Here is a 27348-nt window from a genome sequence, read left to right as displayed (position 1 = left end):
AAGGGAAATGAGGAAGTTGTTGAAATCCACATTTATCCTGTGTGGTTGCAGGGTCCCAAGGTGGAATATGACGAGAAATACTGAACATTAATTCTGATTTCTCTGCACAGATGCTGCCAGATCTGCTGAGCTTTTTCAGTAATTTCTGCTTTGGTTCTATACTCAATGCACTGACCAATGAAGGCAAGACAATAATTATAAAATATATTCTATGTCAGGTAGAAGTCCCGGGGAAAAAGCATCTCAATTTGGCCATTACATAAAGGGCAAAGTTTTCCTGAACAGCGCTATCCCCACCCATTTTGTTTACACTGCCGATGACAGTACTTTCAGCGGGCTTAGCCCAAAACGTTGGAATTTCCTCCCAAACCTTTCTCTCTCTTCAATATATTCCTTAAAAGGGTACTTTTAGCAAACTTATATTAATTTGTCCTTTGAGTCGGCATCAGTTTTTGTTTATTGTATAAGTGCATACAGCTGTAAATATATTGTGTAAATTTTATAAAAGGGATACACTCTATAAACTTAATCCTCTGCAATCGCTCTTGATCCTGAAAGAAAAGTCTGTTTTTTGGGGGTAATTCACGACCGCTGAACTCTGCTAACCAGTGCTTTGGGCCTCCATTAGCCGCCATCGCAGTAAAATCAAGAGAATCTGACAGACTCCGGGAAAATGTGCCCATGTCAAACTGTGGGCGGGTGAAACAAAATAAACATTCAGGATTCAAGTTTCTTCCGCCCACACACATTTTCGCAAGGAGCAGTTCTAAGTTCAGATCCTCCTGAGTGTGGAAGCGAAGTCTAGGTTTGCTACGGGGAAAATGGGCTGCGAACAACGAGATTACAGCGGATGATTTTAACACCATCATTGACAGCCTCTGGGAAATCCTTCTGTCAGTTTTCAAGGTCTGTGCGTTGTGCTTCTATCGGTGGACACCAGGTAGCGTAGTTATTAGCAGTAAAGTGGTGATGTATTTGGAGTAACAATCGAGAGGCCTTGCTGATATCGCAGCCCGCTCTGACATTTTGGACTCTGAACCACAGTTTGAAGTGCACCAGCAAGTCGATTAGGTAACTCAGGGTAGGTAATAAACGTTTATCTTGCTAGTGATGCCCACATCCTGAGATTTTTTTTTAAAAAAAACATGTTACTGTAATTACACTTTTATAAGATTTACTTTTGGCACAACATTTCATGAATGAACAATGAAAGTCTGCTCAAATATTGAGAAGCAACCTTCTAAAGCTGCAGTAATGATCAGGATAATTTGACTCAAGCAAAAAAGTGCTCCACCGAGAATTCAACTCAACATTTCTAATGGAAGGGCGGGGGCTCCATGTTTATTGTGTTAAATCGGGTTTCTATACATTGGTGCCAGATTTCTGATGCAGTTTTTCCCGTGTCTACAAGATTTCTGTTGACCGCGAGAACATTTATTTAACAATAGCAAAAATGCTCTCATCTCATGGGTCTGGGTGGGTTGCTGTTCGGAGGGTCGGTGTGGACTTGTTGGGCCGAAGGGCCAGTTTCCACACTGTAAGTAATCTAATCTCAAACACAATGAAGACAGTGATGGAATGAAGGATTGGTGGGGGTCCAGAGGAGGTTCACAAGAATGATCCCACAGATTGAAGAGCTTGTCTAACCACCTGATGTAGGAACGACACTCCGAAAGCTCATGCTTCTAATTAAACCAGTTGGACTATAACCTGGTGTTGTGTGATTTATAACTTTATCATATGACGAAAAGTTGAGGAACCTGGGTCTGTACAAGACTGACATTAGACAGGGTGGGGGTGACTGAAACTTACAGAATACTGAGGGGCCTGGATGGAGTGGACATGGAGAAATTATTTCTTCTAGTAGGAGAGACTAGGACCTGAAGGGAGAGCTTCAGAGTGAAGGGACAACTCTTTAGAACTGAGGTGAGGAGGATTTTTTTTCAGTCAGAGGATGGTTAATCTGTGGCACTCATTGCAACAGAGGGCTGTGGAGGTCAAGTCACTGAGTGCATTTAAGTCAGAGATAGGTTATTGATGAGTCAGGGATCAAGGGTTGCGGGGAGAAGGCAGGAAAATGAGGTTGAGAAACATCAACCATGATCGAATGGTGGAGCAGGCTCTTTGGGCTGAGTGGCCTTACTCTGCTCCTACAGTATACCTATAATCTTGTATGTTTTGCTGTGGATGTTGATGAAGCACCTCCTACTGTGCACAACCTATAAGCACCAATAAAATCAGTTAATCTGTTTATTTTTGAGAGATGTTGGGTGAAACTGGAATATTGGCCAAGGCACTAGGCAAGCTTTCTTCTCTCTAAGTAGTGCTGGGGAATCTTTAAAGTCAAATTGAATGGGGAGATGGAACTTTAATAAGTAATATTGCTAAAATAACACTCCACGGAACTGTCATTTCCAGATTACACATGCCCTTGTTTAATGGCAGCTTAGACCTATATTTCTGACATAGAAGAGAACCAGTACTAAATCAAACCAAGCTGAAATGATATCTTCTTCTGAGCATTCAGATAATGTCATTATTCATTGGATCTGCCTCTCTGAGAACCATATTTAGTAGAATGCTGTGGAATATGTGAGCTGTAATATTTTTATATATATGTTTGGAAAACCGCAATGCATGCATTGGAATAAATATTGTTGTGAAGCTCTCCTTTTACATTCCATCATAAAACCCTCATGTTTTTCCATGGCTTCATGTTGTAAATGCACAAAGACCCTTCAACAGTCAACCACTTGTGCTGGCTGTATGCTCATCAATGGCATCCTAGTGAACTAAGACTTAATAAAAGTTCCACTCAGACCAACATTTATTGGATTTTGTTTAGTTTGGGTCCGATTGAATCTGAAATAGGTTTATGCATTCAGGCGATTGCCTGCCTAGTATTTATACACTGTCTAGTTTTGGGGATATAAGTTTTTATATCTGCAAGATAGACAGTAATGCTACAGTTTTCAATCCCTGCACTGAAAATAGAACTCCTAATCCCAACCCACTGTTAAGTTCTGGACCTGCGTAACAAAAAGAGACTCACAGAACATTCTCACATTGCACTGAGCCCAAAATCGCATCTTGCTGCTCTTTGAGAAGAAAGGAGGATTTCTAAAGAATCTTTCACAGATGTTTGGTCCATGGTTATGATGAAGGACACAGAAGTTTTGAGAGGGAGCATAGGAGCATTACCTGGATTTTTAAAACATTCATTCAGGATTTGGGCATCACAATAGACAAAAGGTGCAGGAGTAGGCCATTCTGCCCTTCGAGCCTGCACCATCATTCAATATGACCATGGCTGATCATCCTTAATCAGTATCCTGTTCCTGCCTTATCTCCATAACCCTTGATTCCACTATTCTTGAGAGCTCTATCCAACTCTTTCTTAAATGAATCCAGAGATTGGGCCTCCACTGCCCTCTGGGGAAGAGCATTGCACACAGCCACCACTCTCTGGGTGAAGAAGTTTCTCCTCACCTCTGTCCCAAATGGTCTACCCCGTATTTTTAAGCTGTGTCCACTGGTTTGGCACTCACCCATCAGCGGAAACATGTTTCCTGCTGCCAGAGTGTCCAATTCTTTCATAATCTTATATGTCTCACAGATCCCCTCTCAGTCTTCTAAACTCAAGGGTATACAAGCCCAGTCGCTCCAGTCTTTCGGTAATCCCGCCATTCCAGGAATTGACCTCATGAACCTACGCTGCACTCCCTCAATAGCCAGAATGTCTTTCCTCAAATTTGGAGACCCGAACTGCACACAGTTCTCCAGGTGTGGTCTCAGCAGGGCCCTGTACAGCTGCAGAAGAACCTCTTTGCTTCTATACTCAATCCCTCTTGTTATGAAGGCCAGCATGCTATTAGCCTTCTTCACTACTTGCTGTACCTGCATGCTTACCTTCATTGACTGGTGTACAAGCACACCCAGATCTCTCTGTACTGCCCCTTTACCTAAATTGATTCCATTTAGGTAGTAATCTGCCTTCCTGTGCTTGCCACCAAAGTGAATAACCATACATTTATCCACATTAAACTGCATCTGCCATGCATCTGACCACTCATCTAACTTGTCCAGGTCACCCTGTAATCTCCTAACATCCTCATCACATTTCACCCTGCCACCCAGCTTAGTATCATCAGCAAATTTGCTAATGTTATTGCTAATACCATCTTCTATATCATTAACATATATTGTAAAAAGCTGCGGTCCTAGTAATGATCCCTGCGGTACCTCACTGGTCACTGCCTGCCATTCCGAAATGGAGCCGTTTATCACTACTCTTTGTTTCCTATCAGCCAACCAACTTTCAATCCAAGTTAGTACTTTGTCCCCAATACCATGCACCCTAATTTTGCTCACTAACCTCCTATGTGGGACTTTATCAAAAGCTTTCTGAAAGTCCAGGTACACCACATCTACTGGATATCCCTCGTCCATCTTCAGAGTTACATCCTCAAAAAATTCCAGAAGATTAGTCAAGCATGATTTCCCCTTCATAAATCCATGCTGACTCTGACCTATCCTGTTACTGCTATCCTGATGTGTCATAATTTCATCCTTTATAATAGACTCCAGCATCTTTCCCACCACTGAGGTCAGACTAACTGGTCTATAATTTCCTGCTTTCTCTCCCCCACCTTTCTTAAAAAGTGGTATAACATTAGCCACCCTCCAATCTGCAGGAACTGATCCCGAATCTATCGAACTCTGGAAAATAATCACCAACGCATCTATGATTTCTCGAGCCACCTCCTTCAGTACCCTGGGATGTAGACCATCAGGCCCCGGGGTCTTATCAACCTTCAGACCTTACAGTCTCTCCAAGACCAATTCCTGGCAAATATAAATTCCCTTCAGTTCAGGTCCTTCAGCCACTGTTACCTCAGGGAGATTGCTTGTGTCTTCCCCAGTGAACACAGATCTGAAGTACCAATTCAATTCTTCTGCCATTTCTTTGTTCCCCTGTTTCTGTCTTCAAGGGCCCAATTTTAGTGTTCACCATTTTTTTGCTTTTCACATACCTAAAAAAGCTTTTACTATCCTCCTTTATATTATTGGCCAGTTTACCTTCGTACCTCATTTTTTCTCTGCGTATTTCCTTCTTAGTAATCCCCTGTTGTTCTTTAACTTCCCCCAGTCCTCCGTTTTCCCACTCATCTTTGCTATGTTATACTTTTTCTCTTTTAACTTTATATGTTTCTTAACTTCCCTCGTCAGTCATGGCCACCCATGCCTCCTCCTAGGATCTTTCTTCCTTTTTGGAATGACTAGGCCAACATTTATTGTCCATCCCTAATTGCCCAGAGGGCAGTTAAGAGTCAACCACATTGTTGTGGGTTTAGAGTCACATGTAGGCCAGACAAGGTGAGGATGGCAGTTACCTTCCCTAAAGGACATTAGTGAAACAGATGGGTGTTTCCAACAATTGACAATGGTTTAATGGTCATCATTAGATCCTCAATTCCAGATTTTTATTGAATTCAGATTCTGCCATCTGCCACAGAACCGAGGTCCTCAGAATATTGCATGGGTCTCTGGATTAACAGTCTAGCAATAATACCACTAGCCTATTCCCCAGTGATATTAACATTGAACTTTCACATTTTATAGAAAGGTTCATGCTTATTTACTTCAGCTAAGTGTAGGCTTAGACAGGTTATATGGAAACATTGAAAACAGGTACAGGAGTAGGCCATTCAGTCCTTTGAGCCTGCACTGCCATTCAATAAATTTGTGGCTTAAAATCCAACTCAGACCCTGCTTCCACTTTCTCCCCATACCTTTTGATCCTTTCAGCCCTAAGAACTATATCTAATTCCTTCTTAAAAACATTCAATGTTTTGGTCTCAATCGCTTTCTATGGCAGAGAATTCTACAGGCTCCCCACTCTCAGGGTGAAGAAATTTCTCTTTAGTTCAGTGCTAAATGGCCGACCCCACATCCCCTGCTTCTGGACTCCCAAGTCATCGGGAACATCCTTCCTGCACCTAACCTTCTAGTCCTGTTAAGGACTGCAATTTCCCCTCCCATGATCAACAATGCCCTCCAGTGCATCTCCTCCACTTCCCGTACCTCGGCCCTTGAACCCCACCCCTCCAACCATAACAGAGATAGAATCCCCCGCCCCCATCCCCCGTCCTCACCTTGCACCCCACTAATCTCCAGATCCAGTGCATTATCCTCTGCCATTTCCACCACCTACAATCAAACCCCACTACCAGAGACATATTTCCCTCCCCACTCCTACCTGCATTCCACAAGACCATTCCCTCTGCGACTCTGTTTTTCGGTCCATGCTCCCCACCAACTCATCCTCCACACCTAGCACCTTCCCTTGCCACCACAAGAGGTGTAATACCTGCACCCACACCTACCCCCTTCACCTCCGTCCAAAGGATCCTTCCTGCACATCCAAACACCTCATCTACTGTGTCCGTTGCTCTCGATGTGGTCTTCTCTACATTGGGGGCCTCCTACACCGCTAAATCCAAGCCATCCAATGAAGAACGCCTCATCTTCTGCCTTGGGGCTCTTCAACCACATGGCATCAATGTGGACTTCAGTTTCTTACTTCCTCTTCCCCCACCGCATCCCAGATCCAATTCTCCGACTTGGCACTGCCCCCATGAACTGTCCTACCTGTCCATCTTCATTCCCACCTATCCGTTCCACCCTCCCCTCCGACCTATCACTATCACCCCCCCCTCCACCTGCATCTACCTATAGTTTTCCCAGCTACCTTCCCCCAACCCCCATACTTATCTCTCAGCCCCCTTCCTCCTCCTCACCACCTTCACCACCACCACCACCACCACCACCCCCCCCCCGCCAAAACACCACGTTCGTGAAGGGCTTGTACCCAAAATGTCTCCAGCTCCTCAAATGCTGCCTGACCTGCTGTGCTTTTCCAGCGCCACACTTTTAGACTCTGACTTCTCCAGCATTTGCAGTCCTCACTTTCTCTTGGTCCTGTTAAGAATTTTATAGGTTTCCATGAGATCTCCCCTCATTCATTTAAATACAGTCCTAACTGATCCAGTCTGTCTTCATATGTCAGTCCTGTCATCCCAGTAATCAATCTGGCAAACATTTGTTGCAACCCCTCCAAAATCAGAACATCCTTCCTCAGATAAGGAGACCAACACTGCACACAGTACTCCAGGTGTGGTCTCTCTGAGACTCCTGTACAACTGCAGCAAGACACCCATGCTCCTGTAATTGAATACTGTCGCTATGAAGGCCAACATACTATTTACCTCCTTCGCTGCCTACTGCTCCTGCAATGCTCACTTTCAGTGAATGGCGTACCAGGACACTCAGGTCTTATTGCACCGCCCCCTTCCCCAAACTGTCGCCATTCAGATAATAATCCACCTTCCTGCTTTTGCTACCAAAAAGTTAATAACCTCACATTTATCCTCATTATAAATGTGACTCTCATTATCCTCACCATCTGCCATTTTTTGCCCACTCTCTCAATTTGTCCAAATCACACTGAAGCATCTTTGTATCCTCCTCGCAGCTCACCCTCCCACCCCAGGTGTGTGCCATTTGCAAACCTGGTGATATTATAATTAGTTCCCTCAACTATCATCAATATATTTTATGACTTTTTAGAAAGTGAGGTCATTAATGAATCTGATTTAAATAGATCAACTGAGATAGATGGGCTCTGGCTATACATTCTGCTGGTCTGAAACAAAATATAAAGTCTCAATTTAAATTTTCTTGGGCATGATGGGTCAAATACCTTAGTTCTTTGCTCTATGATGTTGTGAAATGCAGCACAGTAGGAGGGATTCCTATAAGTCTCAAGATGCATAAAGGTGGATAAATCCCCAGGACCTGATCAGGTGTACTCTAGAACTCAGTGGGAAGCTATGGAAGTGATTGCTGGGCCTCTTGCTGAGATATTTATATCAGTGATAGTCACAGGTGAGGTTCCGGAAGGCTTATGTGGTGCCATTATTTAAGAAAGGTGGTAAGGAAAAGCTAATGAGCCTGACATCGGTGGTGGGCAAGTTGTTGGAGGTAGTCCTCAGGGATAGGATTTACATGTATTTGCAAAGTTAAGAACTGATTAGGGATAGTCAACGTGGCTTTGTGCATGGGAAATCATGTCACACTAACTTGATTGAGTTTTCTGAAGAAGTAACAAAGAGGATTGATGAGGACAGAGCAGTGGATGCGATCTATTTGGACTTCAGTAAGGCATTCAACAGGCTCCTCATGGTAGACTGATTAGCAAGGTTAGATCTCATGGAATACAGTGAGAACTAGCCATTTAGATACAGAACTGGCTCAAAGGTAGAAGACAAGGATGGTGGTGGAGGGTTGTTTTTCAGGCTGGAGATAAAAAAAGTGCAGATGCTGGAATCCAAGGTAGACAAGCAGGAGGCTGGAAAAACACAGCAAGTCAGGCAGCATCAGGTGGTGGTGAATTCAAAATTTTGGGTGCAACTCTTCTTCAGGACTGCGGGTGTGTGGAAGGGGAACTGCAGATAAAGGGGTGGGAGAGGGTTTTGGGTGGGGAGAGGGGCAGAGTGGTGAAGTAGGGATAGGTGAACCAGGTAGAGGGTACGACCTTGTTGGTCAATGGGAGGAATGAATCTGATTGGTAGCTGGAAGGAAGGGTTGGTCAGAGGAATGGAAGGGAGGGGGAGTGACTGGAAAGGGAGTTGGAGGATGGGTAGGGAGGTTATTTAAAATGTTGAGTCCTCCGGGCTGTAGGTAGCACACGCTGAAGATGAGGTGTTGTTCCTCCAATTTGCAGTCTGATTTGCTGTGGCAATGGAGAAGGCCGAGGATGGTCATGTCGGAAAGTTCTGAGTTTTTATATCAGATATGAAACCAAAAAACTGTTTGTCGAGCTGGTGGATTCTGCACTGGATATAGAATAACAGAGGTTCTCCATATGTTTGGGAAAGGGAGGTCTTGAGTTGGGGGAGGGATGAGGAGGGGAATGGAAGTGCCTCTGCATTGCAGAGAGGGTAGAGTGGAGAATCTGGAGAGAATTGTTTGTGGAGGCTGGACTAGTGGTTTGCCACAAGGTTTGATGCTGAGTCCACTGTTTTTTATAATTTATATAAATGATTTGGATGTGAACATAGGAGGTATAGTTAGTAAGTGTGCAGTGGACAGTGAAGAAGGTTACCACAGAGTACAACAGGATCTTGATCAGATGGGCCAATGAGCTGAGGAATGGCAAATGCAGTTTAAGTTAGATAAATGCAAGGTGCTGCATTTTGGAAAGACAAATCAAGGCAGGACTTATATACTTAATGGTAAGGGGAGTGTTGCTGAACAAAGAGACCTTGGAGTGCAGGTTCATAGCTCCTTGAAAGTGGAGTCACAGGTAGATAGGATAGTGAAGAAGGCATTTAGTATGCTTTCCTTTATAGGTCGGTGCATTAAGTATAGGAGTTGGGAAGTCGTGTTGCGGCTGTACAAGACATTGGTTAGGCCACTTTTGGAATATTGTGTGCAATTCTGGTCTCCTTCCTATTGGAAGGATGTTATGAAATTTGAAAGGATTCAGAAAAGGTTTACAAGGATGTTACCAGAGTTGGAGGGTTTGAGCTATAGGGGCTGCTTTCCCTGTAGATTCAGAGGCTGAGGGGTGACCTTATAGGAGGTTTATAAAATCATGAAAGGCTTGGATAGGGTAAATACACATGGTCTTTTCCCTGGGATGGGGGAGTTCAGAACTAGAGGGTATAGGTTTAGGGTGAGTGGGGAAAGATAGAAAAGGGACCTCAGAGATAACTTTTTCAGGCAGAGGGTGGTGTGTGTATGGAATGAGCTGCCAGAGGGAGTGGTGGAGGCTGGAACAATTACAGCATTTAAAAGGCATGTGGATGGGTACATGAATAGAAAGGGTTTAGAGGGATGTGAGCCAAGTGCTGGCAAATGGGACTAGATTAGTTTAGGATATCTGGTTGGCATAGACGAGTTGGACTGAAGGGTCTATTTCTGTGCTGTATGACTCTATGACTAGATAATTGACCCAATTTGTTATTGTATTGTCAATGTACTTCAATATGAAATTTCCAATGATTTAGAACAAATAAACCTAATGCAAGATGTCTGACCACTATACAAAAATGCATAATTATAACACAAGACTTGAGTTCAAATCTCCCTGGAAGATGGATAGATAAGAATGCTTGTGACTCCCATAATAATCTAAATAAGCCCTTGCTTCACTACAATGCAAGTTTTCAAAATCAAAAGTTCATTTAAAATAAATTTCCTCAGTGACATATATGAACTTATAAGTATGTAAGTTAGCTTGCTGAGTTTGAAGGTTTGTTTTCAGATATTTCATCACCATACTAGGTAACATCACATCTGAAAACAAACCTTCAAGCTCAGTGAGCTAACTTACATATTTATCATCAACCTGAGCTGCAAATCTTCTCAAAAATCGCTAATATATGAATTGAATTATGGTGAAGGAGGAGTACTTGGATTCCTTCTGCTCTTTTAACTTGGAAAGTCAAATGGTGATATTTGAGGGAAAAAATAAAAATGAAGCCACGACGGGAAATCTTCCAAGGGAGACATTTTTCCTTTGATTCTACAGGAATTGCTGCCGTGGTTTCTGGTTGGGATTCTTTACTGGTTTGGCTGCTAGGTGAGGAATACCTTTGATTATTACTGGCATCTCGTTCCCCCTTTCCCAAACTATCTCCATTCAGATAATAATCCTGTTTTTGCTACCAAAGTGAATAACTCAGATTTATCCACATTATACGGTATCTGCCATGCATTTGTCCACTCACTTCAACTTGTCAAAATCACGTTGAAGCATCTCTGCATTCTCCTCATAGTTCAGCCCCCCTATTATTGTTGTGTTCTGTAGAAAATTGAGTTACTTGTACTTGTAATCCTTGTTTAGATTTCTCCATGTAAGACTTTTAGCAAGCGCAAACCAATCACACTAAGTTTGCGGTACACCAGATGTTTGTGAACAGAACGGACAACACTGCACCAATTTTGAACAGCATTGAGTGACATCGAACTTTGTCTTTCAGTTGGCGACTGACCTACTGTGCAGTGCCATATTTTCAGAGGCTTTCAGGGATTTTAAAAAGTGAAAGTTATCGATATTGAGATTTGAGACAATCCAGTACATTTTGTTTTCTGATGTATAACTGAAAAAAGACACATTTTGTCATAACTTTTCATCTTGCATTCATCAGAATACCAATGAAAAGAGGAACAGAGCAATGACTTGACTTTGACAGGGTAATGCCTTGATTAACCAGAATCAAATTGCCTCATCAGATTTAACATTCCATGCCAGATAATTCTGTTTTCTGCCTAACATCCCTTACTGAACCAAACTCCACCCTAACCATCAAATAAATTTGGCTTTTATCTCATTGTGGAATTATAATGTGTACAAAGTCGCTATTATATGTTCCTACATAGTAGTTACCTCACTTCAAAGTCAGGCATTATACCCAAAGTTCTTTGAGATGTTTCTGAAATACATGATAAGTTGCTTTATAAATATATCTTCCTTTAAATCATCTGATCATTGGCAGGCTGGGAGCAAAATAGATGTAGAAAAAAGTTCATACACATAACAAACAGGGAATAAGAATAGGCAACTCAGCCCTTTCAGCCTGTTCCGCCATTCAATAAGATCATGGCTGATCTGATTTTAACTTCAACTCTATATTCCTGTGTACCCTTTGATAATCTTTTATTCCCTTGGTAGTTAAGAAGCTATCTTCCTCTGCCCTAAACATTTTTGAAGATTTTGCATCCACTGCCTTTTGAGGAAGGGAATTCCATAAATTCTCATCCCTCTGAGAGGATTTCATTTCCTTCATCTGTTTTAAATGGGTAACATCTTAATTTTAAACTATCACTCCAAGTTCTAGAATCTCCCACATCCTTTCCACACCCACTTGGTTAATTCACCTCAGACTCTTCTAAACTCCAGAGGTTACATGTTTAGCCTTTCCTCATAACACAATGCACTCATTCCAGGCGTTAGTCTAGTAAACATTCTCTGAACTGCTTCCAGCGCATTAACCCCCTTCCATCAATGTGGAGTCCAATACTGTACACAGTATTCCAAATGAGGTCTCACTAATGCCATGGATAATTTAAGCATAACCTCCCTATTCTTACATTCTTTCCCCTCGCAATACAACATAACATTCTATTAGTGTTTGATTACTTGCTGTACCAACATACTAACCTTCTGTGATTCATGCACTCGGACACTCAGATCTCGCTGCATCTCACAGCTCTAAAATCTTTCACCATTTAGATAATTATTCTTTTGTATACTTTCTGCCAAAGTTCATACTTCCCCACATTGTACTCCCTTTGCCAGATCTTTACCCATTCACTTAACCTATCTATATCCCTTTGTAGGCTCCAGGTGTCCTCTCACAACTCACGTTTCTGCTTATCTTTGTGTCATCACCCAATGTAGCTACCGTACCTTTGATCCCTTCATCCAAATAATTTATATAAATTGTAAAGAGTTGAGGCCCTAGCACCAATCCCTATAAGCTCCCATTATTTCTTCCTTGATACTGCTCAAGGACCTGCACACAACTCTCACAAATGACCTCTCACCTTTATCATTCCTCATCTCTACCCAGACTGCTTCTTATATTTAATTCATCCCACTCTATTGTGCTAATACCATCTTTAGTTAACAGAACCAGTTTTCCACCCTTTCCTAGTGAAATATCACATGCCATTCAATATTCAGTTCCCAAATCTAGGTCATCTGTCAGCCATGTCTTAGTCATGAACACTAGATTATACTTATTTATTCACAATTTGTACTACTAGTTCATCTATTTTGTTTTGAATGCAATATGCATTCAAGTACAGTGCCTTAAGTTTTGTCCTTTTACTATTTTTGTACCCTCACATCTTATCTGATATGCTCTTAGATCTGTATTCTCTATCCTGTCATTATGTTTATCACTTCCCGGATTAGTTTCTTCCTCTATTTCCTTTTCTCCATTCTTTGATTCATCACAACTTCACAAATTTAAACCCGCTCTACCTCCATAATTATGTGGCTTGCAAGAACACCAGTCTCTGTATAGTTCAGGTGTAGATTGTTCCATTAGCACACACATGCTGGCACTGTACAGATTTAAATTATCAACAGCATCAGCCTGGTTAGAGGAAGAGAGATTTAGGTGGAGAGCTGCATGCCCTTTGCTGTGTCCAGTTTGGTCATTTTCATGGACCATATGAACTTAGGAGCAGGAGTAGGCCAGTCAGCCCCTTACAACTGCTCCACTGTTCAATAAGACAGGAACATAATAACAGGAGTAGCCCATTCAGCCCCTCAAGACTGTTCCACCATTCAGTGAGATCATGGCTAATCTGTGGCCTAACTAACCAAAAGACTATCTCAGATTTAAAATTTACAACCGGTCCAGCATCCACTGCTATTTGTGGAAGAGAGTTCACTCCAGTGTGAGTGTGTCAAAGTGCTTCCTGACATCTCTCTTGAATGGTCTGGCCATAATTCTCAAACCATGCCCAGAGTTCTAGAATCCCCAACCAGTGGAAATAGTTTATCTTTATCTACCCTTTATTTTCCTATTAATACCTTGAAGACTTCATTGCTGAATGTTTTGTGGTCCACATTCCAACCTAACCCTGATTGGGGGAGCATCTTTCAGAAAGATTGTGCTTTTCAAGAATCTCAGGAAAAAAACAAATACTCTACTGGTCAACACTTGAATTTTGTGACTCTCGCACAGAGCTCTCATTCTTGAGAACTGGCTCACTGTGACACTGTGCTTCCAACTCATGGTAATGGCAAAGCTGCTCAGCACTGCCAATTGTATAGGGGACATCTGTCAGTTAGGAGTAATTGATGACTAAACATTAGTATAACTATTGAATCTAGCTTAGTTTAGTAAGAATTATAGCATACTGCTCCTTTTAAATAGTAAGGACTTAAGTAGTCAGCATCTCTTGATTTAACATGTCTGTTTTTTTTAAGGTTACCACGTTGCTGCAATGGCCAGTCTCCTAACTGCCTTGATCTGTGCTTCTGAGAAATCAGCAAATATTGCTCGAGCTTGTAAACGGGAAGAAGAACTGTTCCAGCTTCTCATTGAAGAGAAAAAAGGACCAGATAAAAATAAGAAGTTTGTACAAGACTTCAAGACTCTGGCAGATGTCATCATTCAAGAAATGATTAAGAATGATATAGCAGAAAAGGTGCTGACTATCAGAAAGGCGGGCTGGGTGAAATACTACATTCAAATTGTGTGTCTGGTTTCAAATACGAGATCCCTTTTCTGTAATTACTAATCTCAATACAGTCCCAAGTCACATGAACTCAGTGGGGGGAAAAAAAACTGCACTCATATACTTCAATCATTTAGCAATCTTGCTCAGTTGTAGTGTCAAGAATGGAGCCATCATGAGTACCCACAAATGAAAATTTCTTCAGAGTTTGAGACACATTTGTTTTGATGCAAAGAAAGCATGACATTGTGTCTTACTCAGTTTATCTGATTTGAGTTAAATCTAACCTGGCATTTGAAGAATTTTCTACTTGAGGTAAAAACAATGACTGCAGATGCTGGAAACCCGTTGAGGGTCAACTGATTATGTTGACTTCTCAACATAATGAGCAAGGAAGTTGCTCCAAGAGTTTAGAATGGAGAAAAATGGAAGGGAAAAGGTTGTGTTTATTATCATAACCTCACTGTAAACAACAACATAGTCCTGTTTGCAAATTTTTTTTTAAGAAACATAAATTCCAAGGAAAAATACTGATCCATTGGTAATCCTGGCAAGAAGTTGAGGGACTCTAAGTTCAAATGGATGGAAGCAGATTAGAGGAACTCAATTTACATTTCACCCTCAATGGTTCACTTTGAGGCTGGGCTGCAGAGAGGTTGGGATGACATTGCACACATATCATTAAATGATTCTACTTTGCAAATCTGAATTTGTCACTGCTAATTATTTAGCTATATTGTGTTTTTATTAACTGTACTTTTAAATGATCTTAATAACCTCCAGATACTTGAGTAATTAGGACTTACCACAAGGGTTCAGTCATAACTGCAATGCAAGGCAAGCATTTTGCTAACTGGTTTATCAAGACTATAAATCGTCTCAGGTCATGAGCTGATTTTGTAGTTGGAAACCTCTTAATAGCCTTCAATTTTTCTGTGGCTGTGGTCTTGCCCATTCTCGTCAATGATGTGTTCCAAGTAGTGGATAGATTCCTTGGAGAACTCACAGTTTACATTGTAGATAAGCTCTTTGGCCTGCAGGCTTTTGAAAACGACATGGCCCCTTTGGTCATGATCCTCAACTATCTTCCCGCAGATCAATGTATCATTCTTGTGTAATGTGACAACTTTTAAACTTCTCATACAATGGACATAGTCAGCCGAGTAATCTCTGGAGCTGACATGATCGTGCTGCAGACGATAGATACAAAATTTTACAATTGGAGTATTTTACAAAAAAAGTAGTGTGTGGATTGCTTTTGTAATGATACCTGCCAGAACTTAGTGTTGGCATCAAGTTTGGATTTAGAAAAAACTATCTTTAGGCTATTTGGCTTGTAGACAGTAGACATAGAGTGGATTTCCTCATTACATCAATGCAAATTCTGATGGATCCAATGGGTTTGAACACAATGGCGATGCCCAAACACCAGTGGCTTGTTTGGTAACCAGGGAAATGACATCCAGTTCAGTAATTTCCTAAAGTTGCTTCTACTTTGATTTGTTAAGAAGTGCTTAATCTTCCTGGCTATGGGCAAATGTAACAGCTTAGCAACATTCTTTAACAAGATTGATTATTCATTACTGCATTTGCTTAATCCTGTGAATACTTTGGGGTATCCCATCTCAAAGGCACGTTTGTTCCTGTACAGTGCCAGCTCTCCAATCCTTTAAGGTTAAAAGCAAAGCATGCTTTCTTACTCAAGAGTGAGATATCCCGATAATGAAATGTGTAGACTTTCTACTATCGGACATCCTTTATGTTGCAGTATTACTTGTAACATACACTTAATGTTGAGAGTCACGTCTCCTAGACATTGTTGTTTCATGTCTAAGCATGGTGGCACACTGGTTAGCACTGCTGCCTCACAGCGCCAGGGACCTGGGTTTGATTCTAGTCTCGGGCAACTGACTGTGTGGAGTTTGCACATTCTCCCATGTCTGCATGGGTTTGCTCCAGTTTCCCCTCACAATCTAAAGATGTGCAGGTTAGGTGAAATTACTATGCTAAATTGCCCGTACAGTGTTCAGGGAAGTGGAGGTTAGGTGCATTGGTCAGGGGTAAATACAGGGTAGGGGAATGGGTCTGGGTGGGTTACTGTTTGGAGGGTTGGTATGGACTTGTTGGGCCAAAGGGCCTGTTTTCCACACTAGGGATTCTATGATTCTAATTATTTGTCTGTCAAATCAGTTTCCAGAACTTGCACCTCATATCGCTGGAGAGGAATCCAACAAGTTTGAAAATGGTCTGGGTATGTTACTAACGTTTACTTAGTTACTTCAAATCATGTAGAACACAGTCAAGTTTTCAAATGTAGAGAGACTGAAATAAGACATAGTTGATGCTGAATTGGCTTTAAGTAAACGATTGTATTCATTGATGATATAGCTGGAGGTGGTGGAGCTGAGGACATGACCAATGACCTTCTCTCCATCATAAGGTCAGAAGTGAGGATGTTTGCTGATAATTGCACAATGTTCAGTATCATTCACAACTCAAATACTGAAACAGTCCATATGCAAATGCAGCAATATCCAGGTTTGGGCTGAAAGGGTATCGTAACAATCACCCATGCAAGTGCTAGGCAATGACCATCTCCAACAAGTGAGAATCTAATCAACACTTCTTGACATTCAATGGCATTACCATCACTGAATGCCCCACCATCAACATTCTGGGTGTTACTGCTGACCAGAAACTAAACTGGACTCACCCTATATAGTGGCTACAAGAGCAGTAGGTAACCCCCCCCACCTCCTGACTCCCCAAAGCCTGTCCACAATCTACAAGTCAGGAGTGTGACGTTATGCTGTCCATTTGCCTTGATGAGAGAGAGTCCAACAATACTCAAAAAATTAATCGCCATCCAGGACAAAGCAGCCCACTTGATTAGCACCAGATCCACAAACATTGAGTCCCTCCACTGCGGACACTCAGTAGCAGCAGTGTGTTCCATTTACAAGATGCACTGCAATAACTCATCAATGTTCCTCCGACAGAATCTTCCAAATTAATGACCACTTCCAATGAGAAAGATAGGGGCAGCAGATATATGGGAACACCAGTCTCTGCAAGTTCCCCATACTATTCACCATCCTGACTTGGAAATAAATAGCTGTTTGTTTAGTGTTGCTGGGTCAAAATCGTAGAACTCCCCTCCTCACGGAATTGTTGGTAGAATGACACAAAATGGATTGTGGTGATTCAAGACTCACCATCACTTTCTCAAGGGCAACTAGAACTGGGCAATAAATGGTGGCCCAGTCAGGGAAGTCCCTATCCCATGAATGCATTTTTAAAAAATTCAGCTCTCTCCTGACAGATTCAGTAACTTCTCTGTGCTGTATTCCTACCACATTCAGTTTTGTTTTGATGAAAACTCCACAAAGTTCACAGAAAAAAAATTTTAAAAGTTGGTGGTATCGATCATAATTGAGTCTTTTTTAACTCTGAAAATGAAGTTGATGGCAAGGTTCTAATATTTTCTTGAAGAAATACATACATTGCTTATCAGAACACTAGAGTTTCTCCTTTAATTTTCTTTACTTCTTTTCTGAAGTTACTGACTTTTTCTAGATGGGGTTCAGTATCAGTGATTCTAACAAGTGCCCCAGAGTCTCCCACAAATTTCCATTCTTGATCCATGAGCCCAAGTTGGATGAGAGCAATATTAAAATGATTTCCCAACAGCAGTCACAGGACAGCAACCAGAACCTCATAGTCACAATAATCTTGGGAATTTATTAAATCACCTCCAAGAGAAACTTTCTGGAATGTCTCCCACACCAAATTAACACAGTTTTCATTGTTTTTATGTCAGAAGAATATATAAAACCTGTCAGGGAGGAGACACTGAGGATCAATGTTTAGTTATCATTACTATTTGGGACAGATTTTGCTGGATTGTTAAATAAATAAATAGAAAATGATAATACTTGCCCCATACCAAAAAACACCTAATAACGCAGCCTAAACTACATACTGCCTCTGACATCTTTCTAAATCTTTGCTCTGCACTGCACCAAGCAATTTGTTCACTCGTGAGAGCCATCTTGGAAGCACCAGTGACCTTTCAGCTGTAATTTTTTAAGTTACACAAGAACTATATGCAGTTTAGAAAACTTTTGACGATTAAAATAGATTTTGTCAGCAAAGGGTAATTGAATACATTTTTAAAAATAACACAGCATGTTTATAGAACATAAATGCTTAATTAATTTGTACAAGTACTGTAATTTCTGCGCCATTAATGTTTAATTTGCAATTGATAACTTAAGAGGCTGTTTAACTTGCTGCAACTTGGAGGCTTGCTGAATCATGTCACTGTTTGCCGAAAGACATGTTGCAATAAATCTGTTTTCGGAACACAAGAACAGGAGAAGGCTATTGAGCCCATTGAACCTGTACCACCATTTAATACAATCATGGCTTATCAAACAATTTAATGCCTTCTACCCACTCCATCCCCATAACCCTGTATGTCAGTGGTAATCAGAAATCTATCAATCTCTCTCTACTTTAAACTCAAAGACTGAGCTTCCACAGGTAGAACATTCCAAAGGTTCACAAAACTTCTGAGTAAAAGAAATTCTCCTCATCTTGGACCGAAGTGGCATCCTTGTTATTTTTAAAATTGTGCCCCTGTTCTTGACTCCCCATCCACAGAAAACATCTTACCTGCATCTAACCTGTCTATTCTTTTAAGTATTTTGTAAATTTCAATAAAATCACCTCTCATTTTGTGAAACTCTAGAGGAATCTAGGCCCAGTCTGCTCAATCTCATTTCATATGATAGTCCCACCATCAACAAGTCTGATGAACATTCATTGCCCTTCCTCTATGGCAATCTTCCTTTTGTGCCCTTTAATGACTCATTTGCTTGGCAATGTGGTGTGACAGGAAGAAGTGCATTCATTTGTACCTAATCTGCAAAAGTAGCATTTACCAATTTGAATATCTACCAATAAATACGGTCTCATTCATATTTTGGATTAGTTGATGATATTGAAAAACCTTTAATCAGATATTGCCAAACAGCATCTATTAAAATTATATGTGCCAGATGACAAGAACTGCTTGAACTTATTGGTTCATAAATGTTTAGACAATATTTGCTTATTTAATGACCATATAATAATGGGTTATCCAGTTTTACCAAATAGGATTAAAAGTATTTCCCACAATTATCAAATTCACGCAGTCATTAGTCACTGATTTGCTATAGACAAACTAGATTGTTCAAACACATTTGGAAGAAATTTGGGCAGGATCAACCTGAAATAGTGTGCTGCCTCGTCCTTCCTCATGACATTTCTGCCAAAGCAATGCTGTCAGGATAAGCTCCAAACCAGGATGTTTGAACCATACGGTGCTTGTTTTTGAATGGAACTTGTGAGAGTCGTTTTTGTTCGTCACCATCTCCAAAACTAAATTAAATATAAGATTGGAGAAAGCTGGCACAGTTAGACTATCACATTATTTTTGAATTCATATAACCTTTGCATTAAATTTGGACAACTCTAGTAAACATTAACCTAACAAAAAGCATTCTTGTTACTTTTTTCCCTATTACAGGTGAAACCATTGCTGTGAAAGTCTGCAAAACAGAGCAAGAAACAGCAGAATTGCTGAGTAAAGTGCTAGATGGGAATCTGAAAGCTGCTGGCCTTTTGGCAAAGTGTATCCATGAAAGTGTTCACAGTGATGGTCCAGACTTGCAGAAGCTAACAATAGATATTCCCATTGACACCATAGGGATATGGGTTGATCCTATTGGTAAGTAAAGCCTTCACCAAAATAAAATCTCTTCAACCTATATTAAGCCTTGCACTTTGTAACAATCTTCATTCGGACTGATAACCTTAAGAGAAATTCAAACTTCCACTTAACAGCTAAATGAATGGTTGTCAAGATTTGACAATAAAGACAAATCACTAAAACACCATTGACTAAACACTTGAATTTTCTCAGGCAACTTATACTTTAACTACAGGAAAGAAATTCCCCCATTTAACTTTTAGCATGACTGAAAATCTCTTGCAACGTTTATATGTTACACTGTTCATTGAGTGGACACTATATCCTTCAAGAACTTGGATAAAATTATTCACTGCTCCAGATGACTTGCTTTTTATTTGGCTTTCTCAGCAGGATAACTTCTAATCCTAGAACGTCCTTTCAATGTGCAGTTCCCTTTCTCATGTCAAGCTAACAGATCTTCCAGCCTCCTTTAAAGCCTCACAAACGCAGTCTTCAGTCAGAACACGTGGTCCCACCTGCATTCTGTATGGTGAAATATATAATTAGTATTTTCCCTGCTTCAGGTGCAGATTTGGTTAGTTTTGTCTTTTGAAACAAAAACATTCAGCAGAATGTGGCTGGCAAAAATCCCTCCCGAAAGGATATTAGTGAACCAGATAGATTGTTATAATAATTGATTATAGTTTAATGGCACCATCGCTGAGACCTGGTTTCAAATTTGAATTGTAAGTATTAGGATTTAAACTCATATCATCAGGGCACTGGCCTGGGCCTGGGGTTTATTAGTCAAAGTGACAATACCACTACACTACTGTCTTTGCTTAATCTTATACTGTCCATCTCACAGATGAATGCAGACCACAAAGATAAAACTGCCTTTTATGTACCAGGAAGTCTGTAACCTGATCTCAAAATAAATTCCTCTAACCTCCTCCACGTGATTGGGAAACATCAGTTTTCTATAAAAAGAAATGCTGATTAGTTATCCTTGATACAACTTCTCTGCATCTGAGAAGCAAATGCATGGTTTGCAGCATCACAGTTTTTCTCGGACTTCGGGAGAATCTGGGTCCACTCATGGTAAACTCAGACTGTGGTCATTGTTTTATGTTTGGGAACAATCATGTCTTCTTTTGATCTCTAACAATCAAATCATTCAAGCTTATTGTCAAAAAGCGTGGTGCTGGAAAAGTGCAGCCAGTCAGGCAGCATCTGAGGAGCAGGAGTTGACATTTCAAGCATAAACTCTTTATCACATTCCTGATGAAGAGCTTATGCTTGAAACATTGACTAACCGGCTGCGCTTTTCCAGTGCCACACTTTTTGACTCTAATCTCCAGCATCTTCAGTCATCACTTTCGCTTCATTCAAGCGTATTGTTAGGCAGATCAGAATATGTCACATGATCACCCCTCAATTGGCCAATTTTGAAAACAATCCAAAAATGTAATCTTAAACCTCAATTGCAACACCTCCCCATTAAGAAAATGGAAAGTCATCACTATAGTGATGAGCTTTCATAGATATTACCCAAAATATGGCAAACTTGTAATCACTTCATGCTGTCAGTGTCCATTTACAGTTATTCCTTGAGTAACTGAATACCAGGAGTAAATTATATGCTCAAAGTTCTGGATCGTCGAGCTTTTAGCCCTCTGAATTTAGTCCCTTTGATTCTTTTTTAAAATAAGATACCATTTCATCATAAGGTTTTTTTAAAATACTCAGTCCTTGGATCACCCTGTTTAGATTGTTCCTTCTGACTTGTGTTATTTTTCATGGCTCTTCAATGTCCAAATCAAAAAATGAAAGTCTCAGCCAAACAAACATCCAAGATGCCTTTTTCATGTTGACACACAAGATTACAGTAGTCAATATTTCATTTGTTTAGGAGCAGATCTGACTACTTCTGTCTCATCTTCTCTATCTTTCAGATTACTGAATATCACACTAATCAAAACGATGCTGTCTATAATAGTCATGGGTTTATGCGGAAACTTGTAACCCAATCTCAAAATGAATTCTACCGCACTCCTTACCATGGCTACAAGAAACAAATTTGCCTTATCCAATGCTAGAACCCTTGCTGATTTTCATTTTTTTTTAGTTTCTGTCAGTTTTGGTTTGGAGCTGTGAACTGAGAGCTGAAAGGTAACCTTCAGACTGTGAGCAGCAGCTTGAGTTAAAAAAAGGAACAAACTAGCTGTTATTTGTTTTTGAAGCCAGGCCTGAAAGTTAATTTGCAGGTTAGTTCTTGATCAAAGAATTTAGTTGATGGTTTGACTCCAGAGAGGCCTTATGTTAAAGCAGATGGCAAATGCTGAATGTTAACTGGGACCTCATCGGGAAGCAAACAGTCTACAAAGGCAGGCCAGACTTTGAACTGATTTTTGGACTCATATTGAGTCAAAGTTTGTGCCTAATTGACATTAATTAGATTATCTTGTCATTTATCTTTGCTCTGCTAAAGGTACGATTGTTCAACTATCCATTACCATTCACAACTGGATGTGGCAGAACTGTAGGGCTGAGATCTGATCTGCTAGTTGTGGCACTGCTTAGCTTTAGCTATTGAATGCTGCTTATATTGCTTGGCATACCAGTAGTCCTTTGTAATCACTGCAGGCATGCCCTCTTGCACTCTTCATTGGAATTTCTTTCGTCTTGGTAAGTAAACAGATAAATACAGTATCATTGCTTACAACTCAACACCTTCTGCATCTTTCTGGGACTTTGGGAAACTCCAAGTTTCGTCAGTGGTATACACTGAAATTGTGGTCAATATTTCCAAGTCTAAATACCTTCCATCTTCCTCTCAGTGAAATAATAAAAGTCTCCTTTTGCTTTCTAACAACAAAACCACCTAGGTTTTTAAATTTATTTACAGGATATGGGCATCACTGGCTAGGCAGCATTTAATGTCCACCCCTAATTGCCCAGAAGGCAATTAAGAGTCAACCACATTGCTGTGTGTCTGGAGTCACATATGGGCCAGAGCAGGCAAGGATGCCAGTTTCCTGTCCTAAAGGGTATTAATGAATGAGATGGGTTTTTCAAACAATCGACAATGGATTCATGGTCATCATTGGACTCTTAATTCCAGATTTGTTTTTCTATTGAATTCAAATAACCTCTCTGCTATGGTGGTATTCAAACCCTGGTCTCCAGAACATTATCTGGGTCTGACAATACCACTAAGCATTGCTTCCCCTTCATTGTCGTATCAACTGCTGAACAGGTCACATGATTCCCCCCACGCCATGCATTCCAAAATGTAATAATCTTATAAAACTCAGTTGTAACAGCAGTTACTGCTTCACGGAGGTGGAATCTTCAATGTTATGGCATTTTCATGAACACGGACAATGCAGCACTTCCATTCTGGTTGATAACAAATGTGGAGGATTTAAGCTCCACAATAAAGATGAAATAAAGATATCATGAGATAAATCAGACTGGTGTATCTTGGGGGCACTTGCTCAGTGGAGATAGAGACAACCCATTTCATTCCTCCTTCCTGCCTAAGGAAGTTGACTGTACAATTCGAAAATGGATATTGCACATTAGTTCCTTCAGCCTGTTATTTATACTGGCCCTCTGAACAATTAATCTGGTGCCACTTCTGTCTTTTGTCCTCAGCCTGGTAAAATTTTCCTTTGCAGTTAACGATCACATCCTCTTTTGAAAGTCTCAATTGATCCTGCCTACACCACATTCTTAGCCAATGACTTTGTTGCAGCACAGCGACGGACAGCTGAATCAAATCATTCCTTACCTCTGTACTCACAACACAGTAAAATTAAAAAAATTTAGTGGTCCTCAAAATTGACCCTAATGGTTCCTAACCAGATTTTTTGAATAATCAGTACCAGATGTTATGAATAACCGATACCAGACACCAGGTTTCTAGTGTAAACAAAAGATTTAACAGTTTATGAATAATACAGTAGCTTTAGCAGAGCACAAGGTAAACAGATTAATGTCTATGATTTAAACCCAATCTTCCTTGATATCAGCCCCCACTCTCTCACAAAAGTAGACAGACATAAAGGAAAAATAAATGAGTCAGTTCACTCAAGCAGGCGCCACGATCTGTAACATCAACAGCACATAGGATTTTATCTTGCTTGGCTTATGATGAAACCAGTGCATGCAAATATCTTCCAGTAGGGTCTGAGGAATATTGATTTAATTCTTATAACTGGGATTCTATTCTCTGAACTTTCAATAAGTTGATAAAGGGAGGACAAACAGGGAGCCACCAAACCGCCATCTTTGAGCTTTCACAGGCACAATCTTTCTGGCTCAAAGAGTCGAAAAACCAGTTCAAACTTAGGTCTCCCTTTGTTAGACTAGTTGCATCTGATGAGGTCCCAATTAACATTCAACATCTGCCATCTGCTTTAGCATAAGGCCTCTCTGGGTTGAAGCATCTAGCAAGTACATTTTAATAAGAAATAACCTGTCGTAACTTGCAGGCCTGGCTTCATGAAGAAATAACAGCTCATTTATTCTGTTTTTTTTTAAACAAGATGCTGCTCACAGTCCAAATATTGCCTTCAGCATTCAGCCCACAGTTCACAGCTCTGAACCAAAACTGATTAAAACCAAAGTGAAAAGTCAAAAATCAGTGAGGGTTCCAACACATTACAGACCACAACCACTAACTGTGTGAGGACAGTTACCATCACATTTTTTGCCAATCACCTTAAACCTGTTCCTGATGGTTCTTGATCCTTCCACCAACTGTGACTGACAAATTCTTTCTTTGGAGAAAGGCTAGTTAAATTTATCTCGAGGTTTCTGTGGAAACTCCAGTCTCCTAGTTGCGATTTTAAAGGGAGAAAATAAAGAGTTTTTAAAAATGTACAACTGAATGAAATTGGAATGGCTAAAAATTCATTATCATTTTAGTGTATTTAGTTGGAATCTGAAAGATTTATACAACCATATATTTTTTAAAACTGCCATGGTTCTGTTTACAGATTCAACTAATCAGTACATCAAGGGACAACTCGAAGATAAATTCAAAGGTGGTATCCACACACATGGTCTAAAATCTGCTGCTGTACTTATCGGTGTCTATGACAGAAACTCGGGGCAGCCAATCATGGGGGTTATTAACATACCATTTCATGAAGTGGACCCCAATTTAAGGTACATAGTTTTTCAGTATTTCAGCTTTCAAAGCATACCATCTAAGCACATGGATGCAAGCCAATGGAAATAGAATTTTGATTGCATGAAAAGCAGCAATAACTAAAAGACACTTTTCCCTTTCCTATACTGCAGTTACTGGATCTATTACAATTGGAAAACTTTAAAATTTCTTCCCTCACTCCCCACTCCTCTGCATTGTAGAGGATCAGTCTGCTTCACTCCATCTCCAGATCACAACAAACTGACACATGTTAACGTATAAAGTTGTTCCTCTAACACATGCTTGTTTTCTACAGGTGGCGGGGGAAATATTACTGGGGTATTTCCTATAAAGGCATCAATATCCACTCTGTACCAAAGCAGAATCCTGCACACAACCAACTCTCAATTGTCATGAGCTCAAGTGAGAAGGAAAGCATCAAGAAGGCATTAGCTCCTTTCTGTGGTGAAAGAATGTACTATGCTTGTGGGGCAGGCTATAAAGGATTGTGCACTATCCTTGGTTTAGTAGATGCCTATGTTGTCACAGAAGACACAACTTTCAAGTGGGATACTTGTGCCCCTCATGCCATTTTGAAATCTTTAGGAGGTGGTTTTGTGAACCTTGCCAAAACACTCTCTCAGCCAAAAGATGGAGACCGTGGTGGTTTCCCTGAGCTGCAATATGCAAGGCCAGATGAAGGGGCAAAACAAGCTGACAAGTGGGCCAACATAGGTGGATTTGTAGCTTACAGGTCCAGAGAGCAGTTAGAGACCATTATTAATGCACTCTGTTTAACTGCAGACACTTATTTGTAGCATGAAAATACTACCTTAAGATGAAAGTTTGTCTCGAAGTGCCTTTTAAAAAAAATCTCACTTTACTGCCCTAATCCCATTTGTAAAAAGTAATTTGTAAGCGATACAAAATGGAAATATTTTTGAATCAACCTGTTCAATAATGTTGCAACATACCTCTGAACCAAGTGGGATTTGAACCAAGGCCTCCTGATTCAGAGGTAGGGGCAGTACCATTATGCCAAATTATTTTAAAACAATAAAAAAAAGTGGGCACTGTTACCTTGACTCATTGTCTTGAACTCTAAGTCAAGAAAAAGAAATTATTGTATGCTAACTGAAGTCTCTTGCTAATATTTTGCCAAACTTTTTGTATATGATTTTACTTTTCAAATCTCCAACAGAACTATAAAAAGTTCTCAAGGAAAGTGAAACCTGGCTGCTGCTGATGTTCTTAATTCAATTAATTAAAAATGCTCCCTTTGGTCTCTTACCTGTAGTTCTGTCAAAACAGATATACTTGGGGGGAAAAAAACAGTTTGTGAGTTGCCCATGTTACCAACGATGAATGTTTGTATGCATGTGTCATAATTTCAGAGATATGTATTTTAGTTCCAGTTTTCACCTCTCCTCTTGTGAAGACTCAAATGGCCATTCTTCAAATGTTTATAAATTTATTGACCATGAGATCACAACAGATCTTAAATGTACTATGCTTCATGTTTGTGTACCACATGTAGATACACACAGCTTACAGTAGGGAAATGCTCCAAAGTGATTCAGATTTGGTGCAGCTAATTTTTTAGATGCATGGGCAGCAAGGCTAACCTCAATGGGTCTCTTTCATTTTATGGGATAAGAATATATTAATTCCCACTAATCTAATCTTTGTTGCTCCAAGTTGGCACCAGTCATTGGTGAAAATGAAAAATCTGAATGGTGTTTTCACAAATTACCTCTGGCAAAACATTGAAATGGAATCTGAGTAGTACAACCAAACAAACCTGGATTAGTTGTAAAGTTGTTTGCTGTCAAACTGACTTTTTAATTCACTATTTTAGCTCATTTGTCAAAACAAATTTAACTGTCTAATTGCTTTTTTTTAAAAAAAAGGAATTAAAGATGAAATGTACAACAGCGATTCATTACTATGGCTTTCTTATTTTTAAATTTTAAGTATACCATGTGTTTTTTTTAAAAATTGAGACACCACGATGAAGATTCAACTCTATAGTTCAAGCTATCAGGTTGTTAATTGAGAAAGAGAAGTAAATTAGTAGACACCAATTTTACATTTTATAAGTTTTAGCTTCTGAACTCCCTCCTTTATAAAAGCTTAAGTTCCATAGTGAGGGAGACAACAGATCAGAAAATAAGAGAAAGAA

General features: G+C 40.2%; 1 protein-coding gene across 2 annotated transcripts; it reads left to right on the top strand.

Moving 5' to 3' along the window:
• The first annotated feature begins 663 nt into the window (after positions 1-663).
• On the top strand, positions 664-27088 carry LOC132805712 (inositol polyphosphate 1-phosphatase-like). Of its 2 annotated transcripts, none has more exons than XM_060820921.1 (6): positions 664-906; positions 14015-14235; positions 16456-16516; positions 19841-20041; positions 25012-25183; positions 25483-27088. In XM_060820921.1, exons 2-6 carry the CDS (start codon positions 14032-14034, stop codon positions 25982-25984), a joined length of 1140 nt encoding a protein of 379 aa, XP_060676904.1. In that variant the 5' UTR covers positions 664-906; positions 14015-14031; the 3' UTR covers positions 25985-27088. The 2 variants fall into 2 exon arrangements, with proteins under 2 accessions (XP_060676904.1, XP_060676903.1); XM_060820920.1 differs by having other exon boundaries at positions 665-1081.
• Positions 27089-27348: the final 260 nt, after the last annotated feature.

This window comes from Hemiscyllium ocellatum, chromosome X, assembly GCF_020745735.1.
Source record: "Hemiscyllium ocellatum isolate sHemOce1 chromosome X, sHemOce1.pat.X.cur, whole genome shotgun sequence".
Lineage (NCBI taxonomy): Eukaryota > Metazoa > Chordata > Chondrichthyes > Orectolobiformes > Hemiscylliidae > Hemiscyllium > Hemiscyllium ocellatum.
The sequence above is the reverse complement of the archived record's forward strand: the minus strand, read 5'-3'. Positions and strand labels throughout refer to the sequence as shown.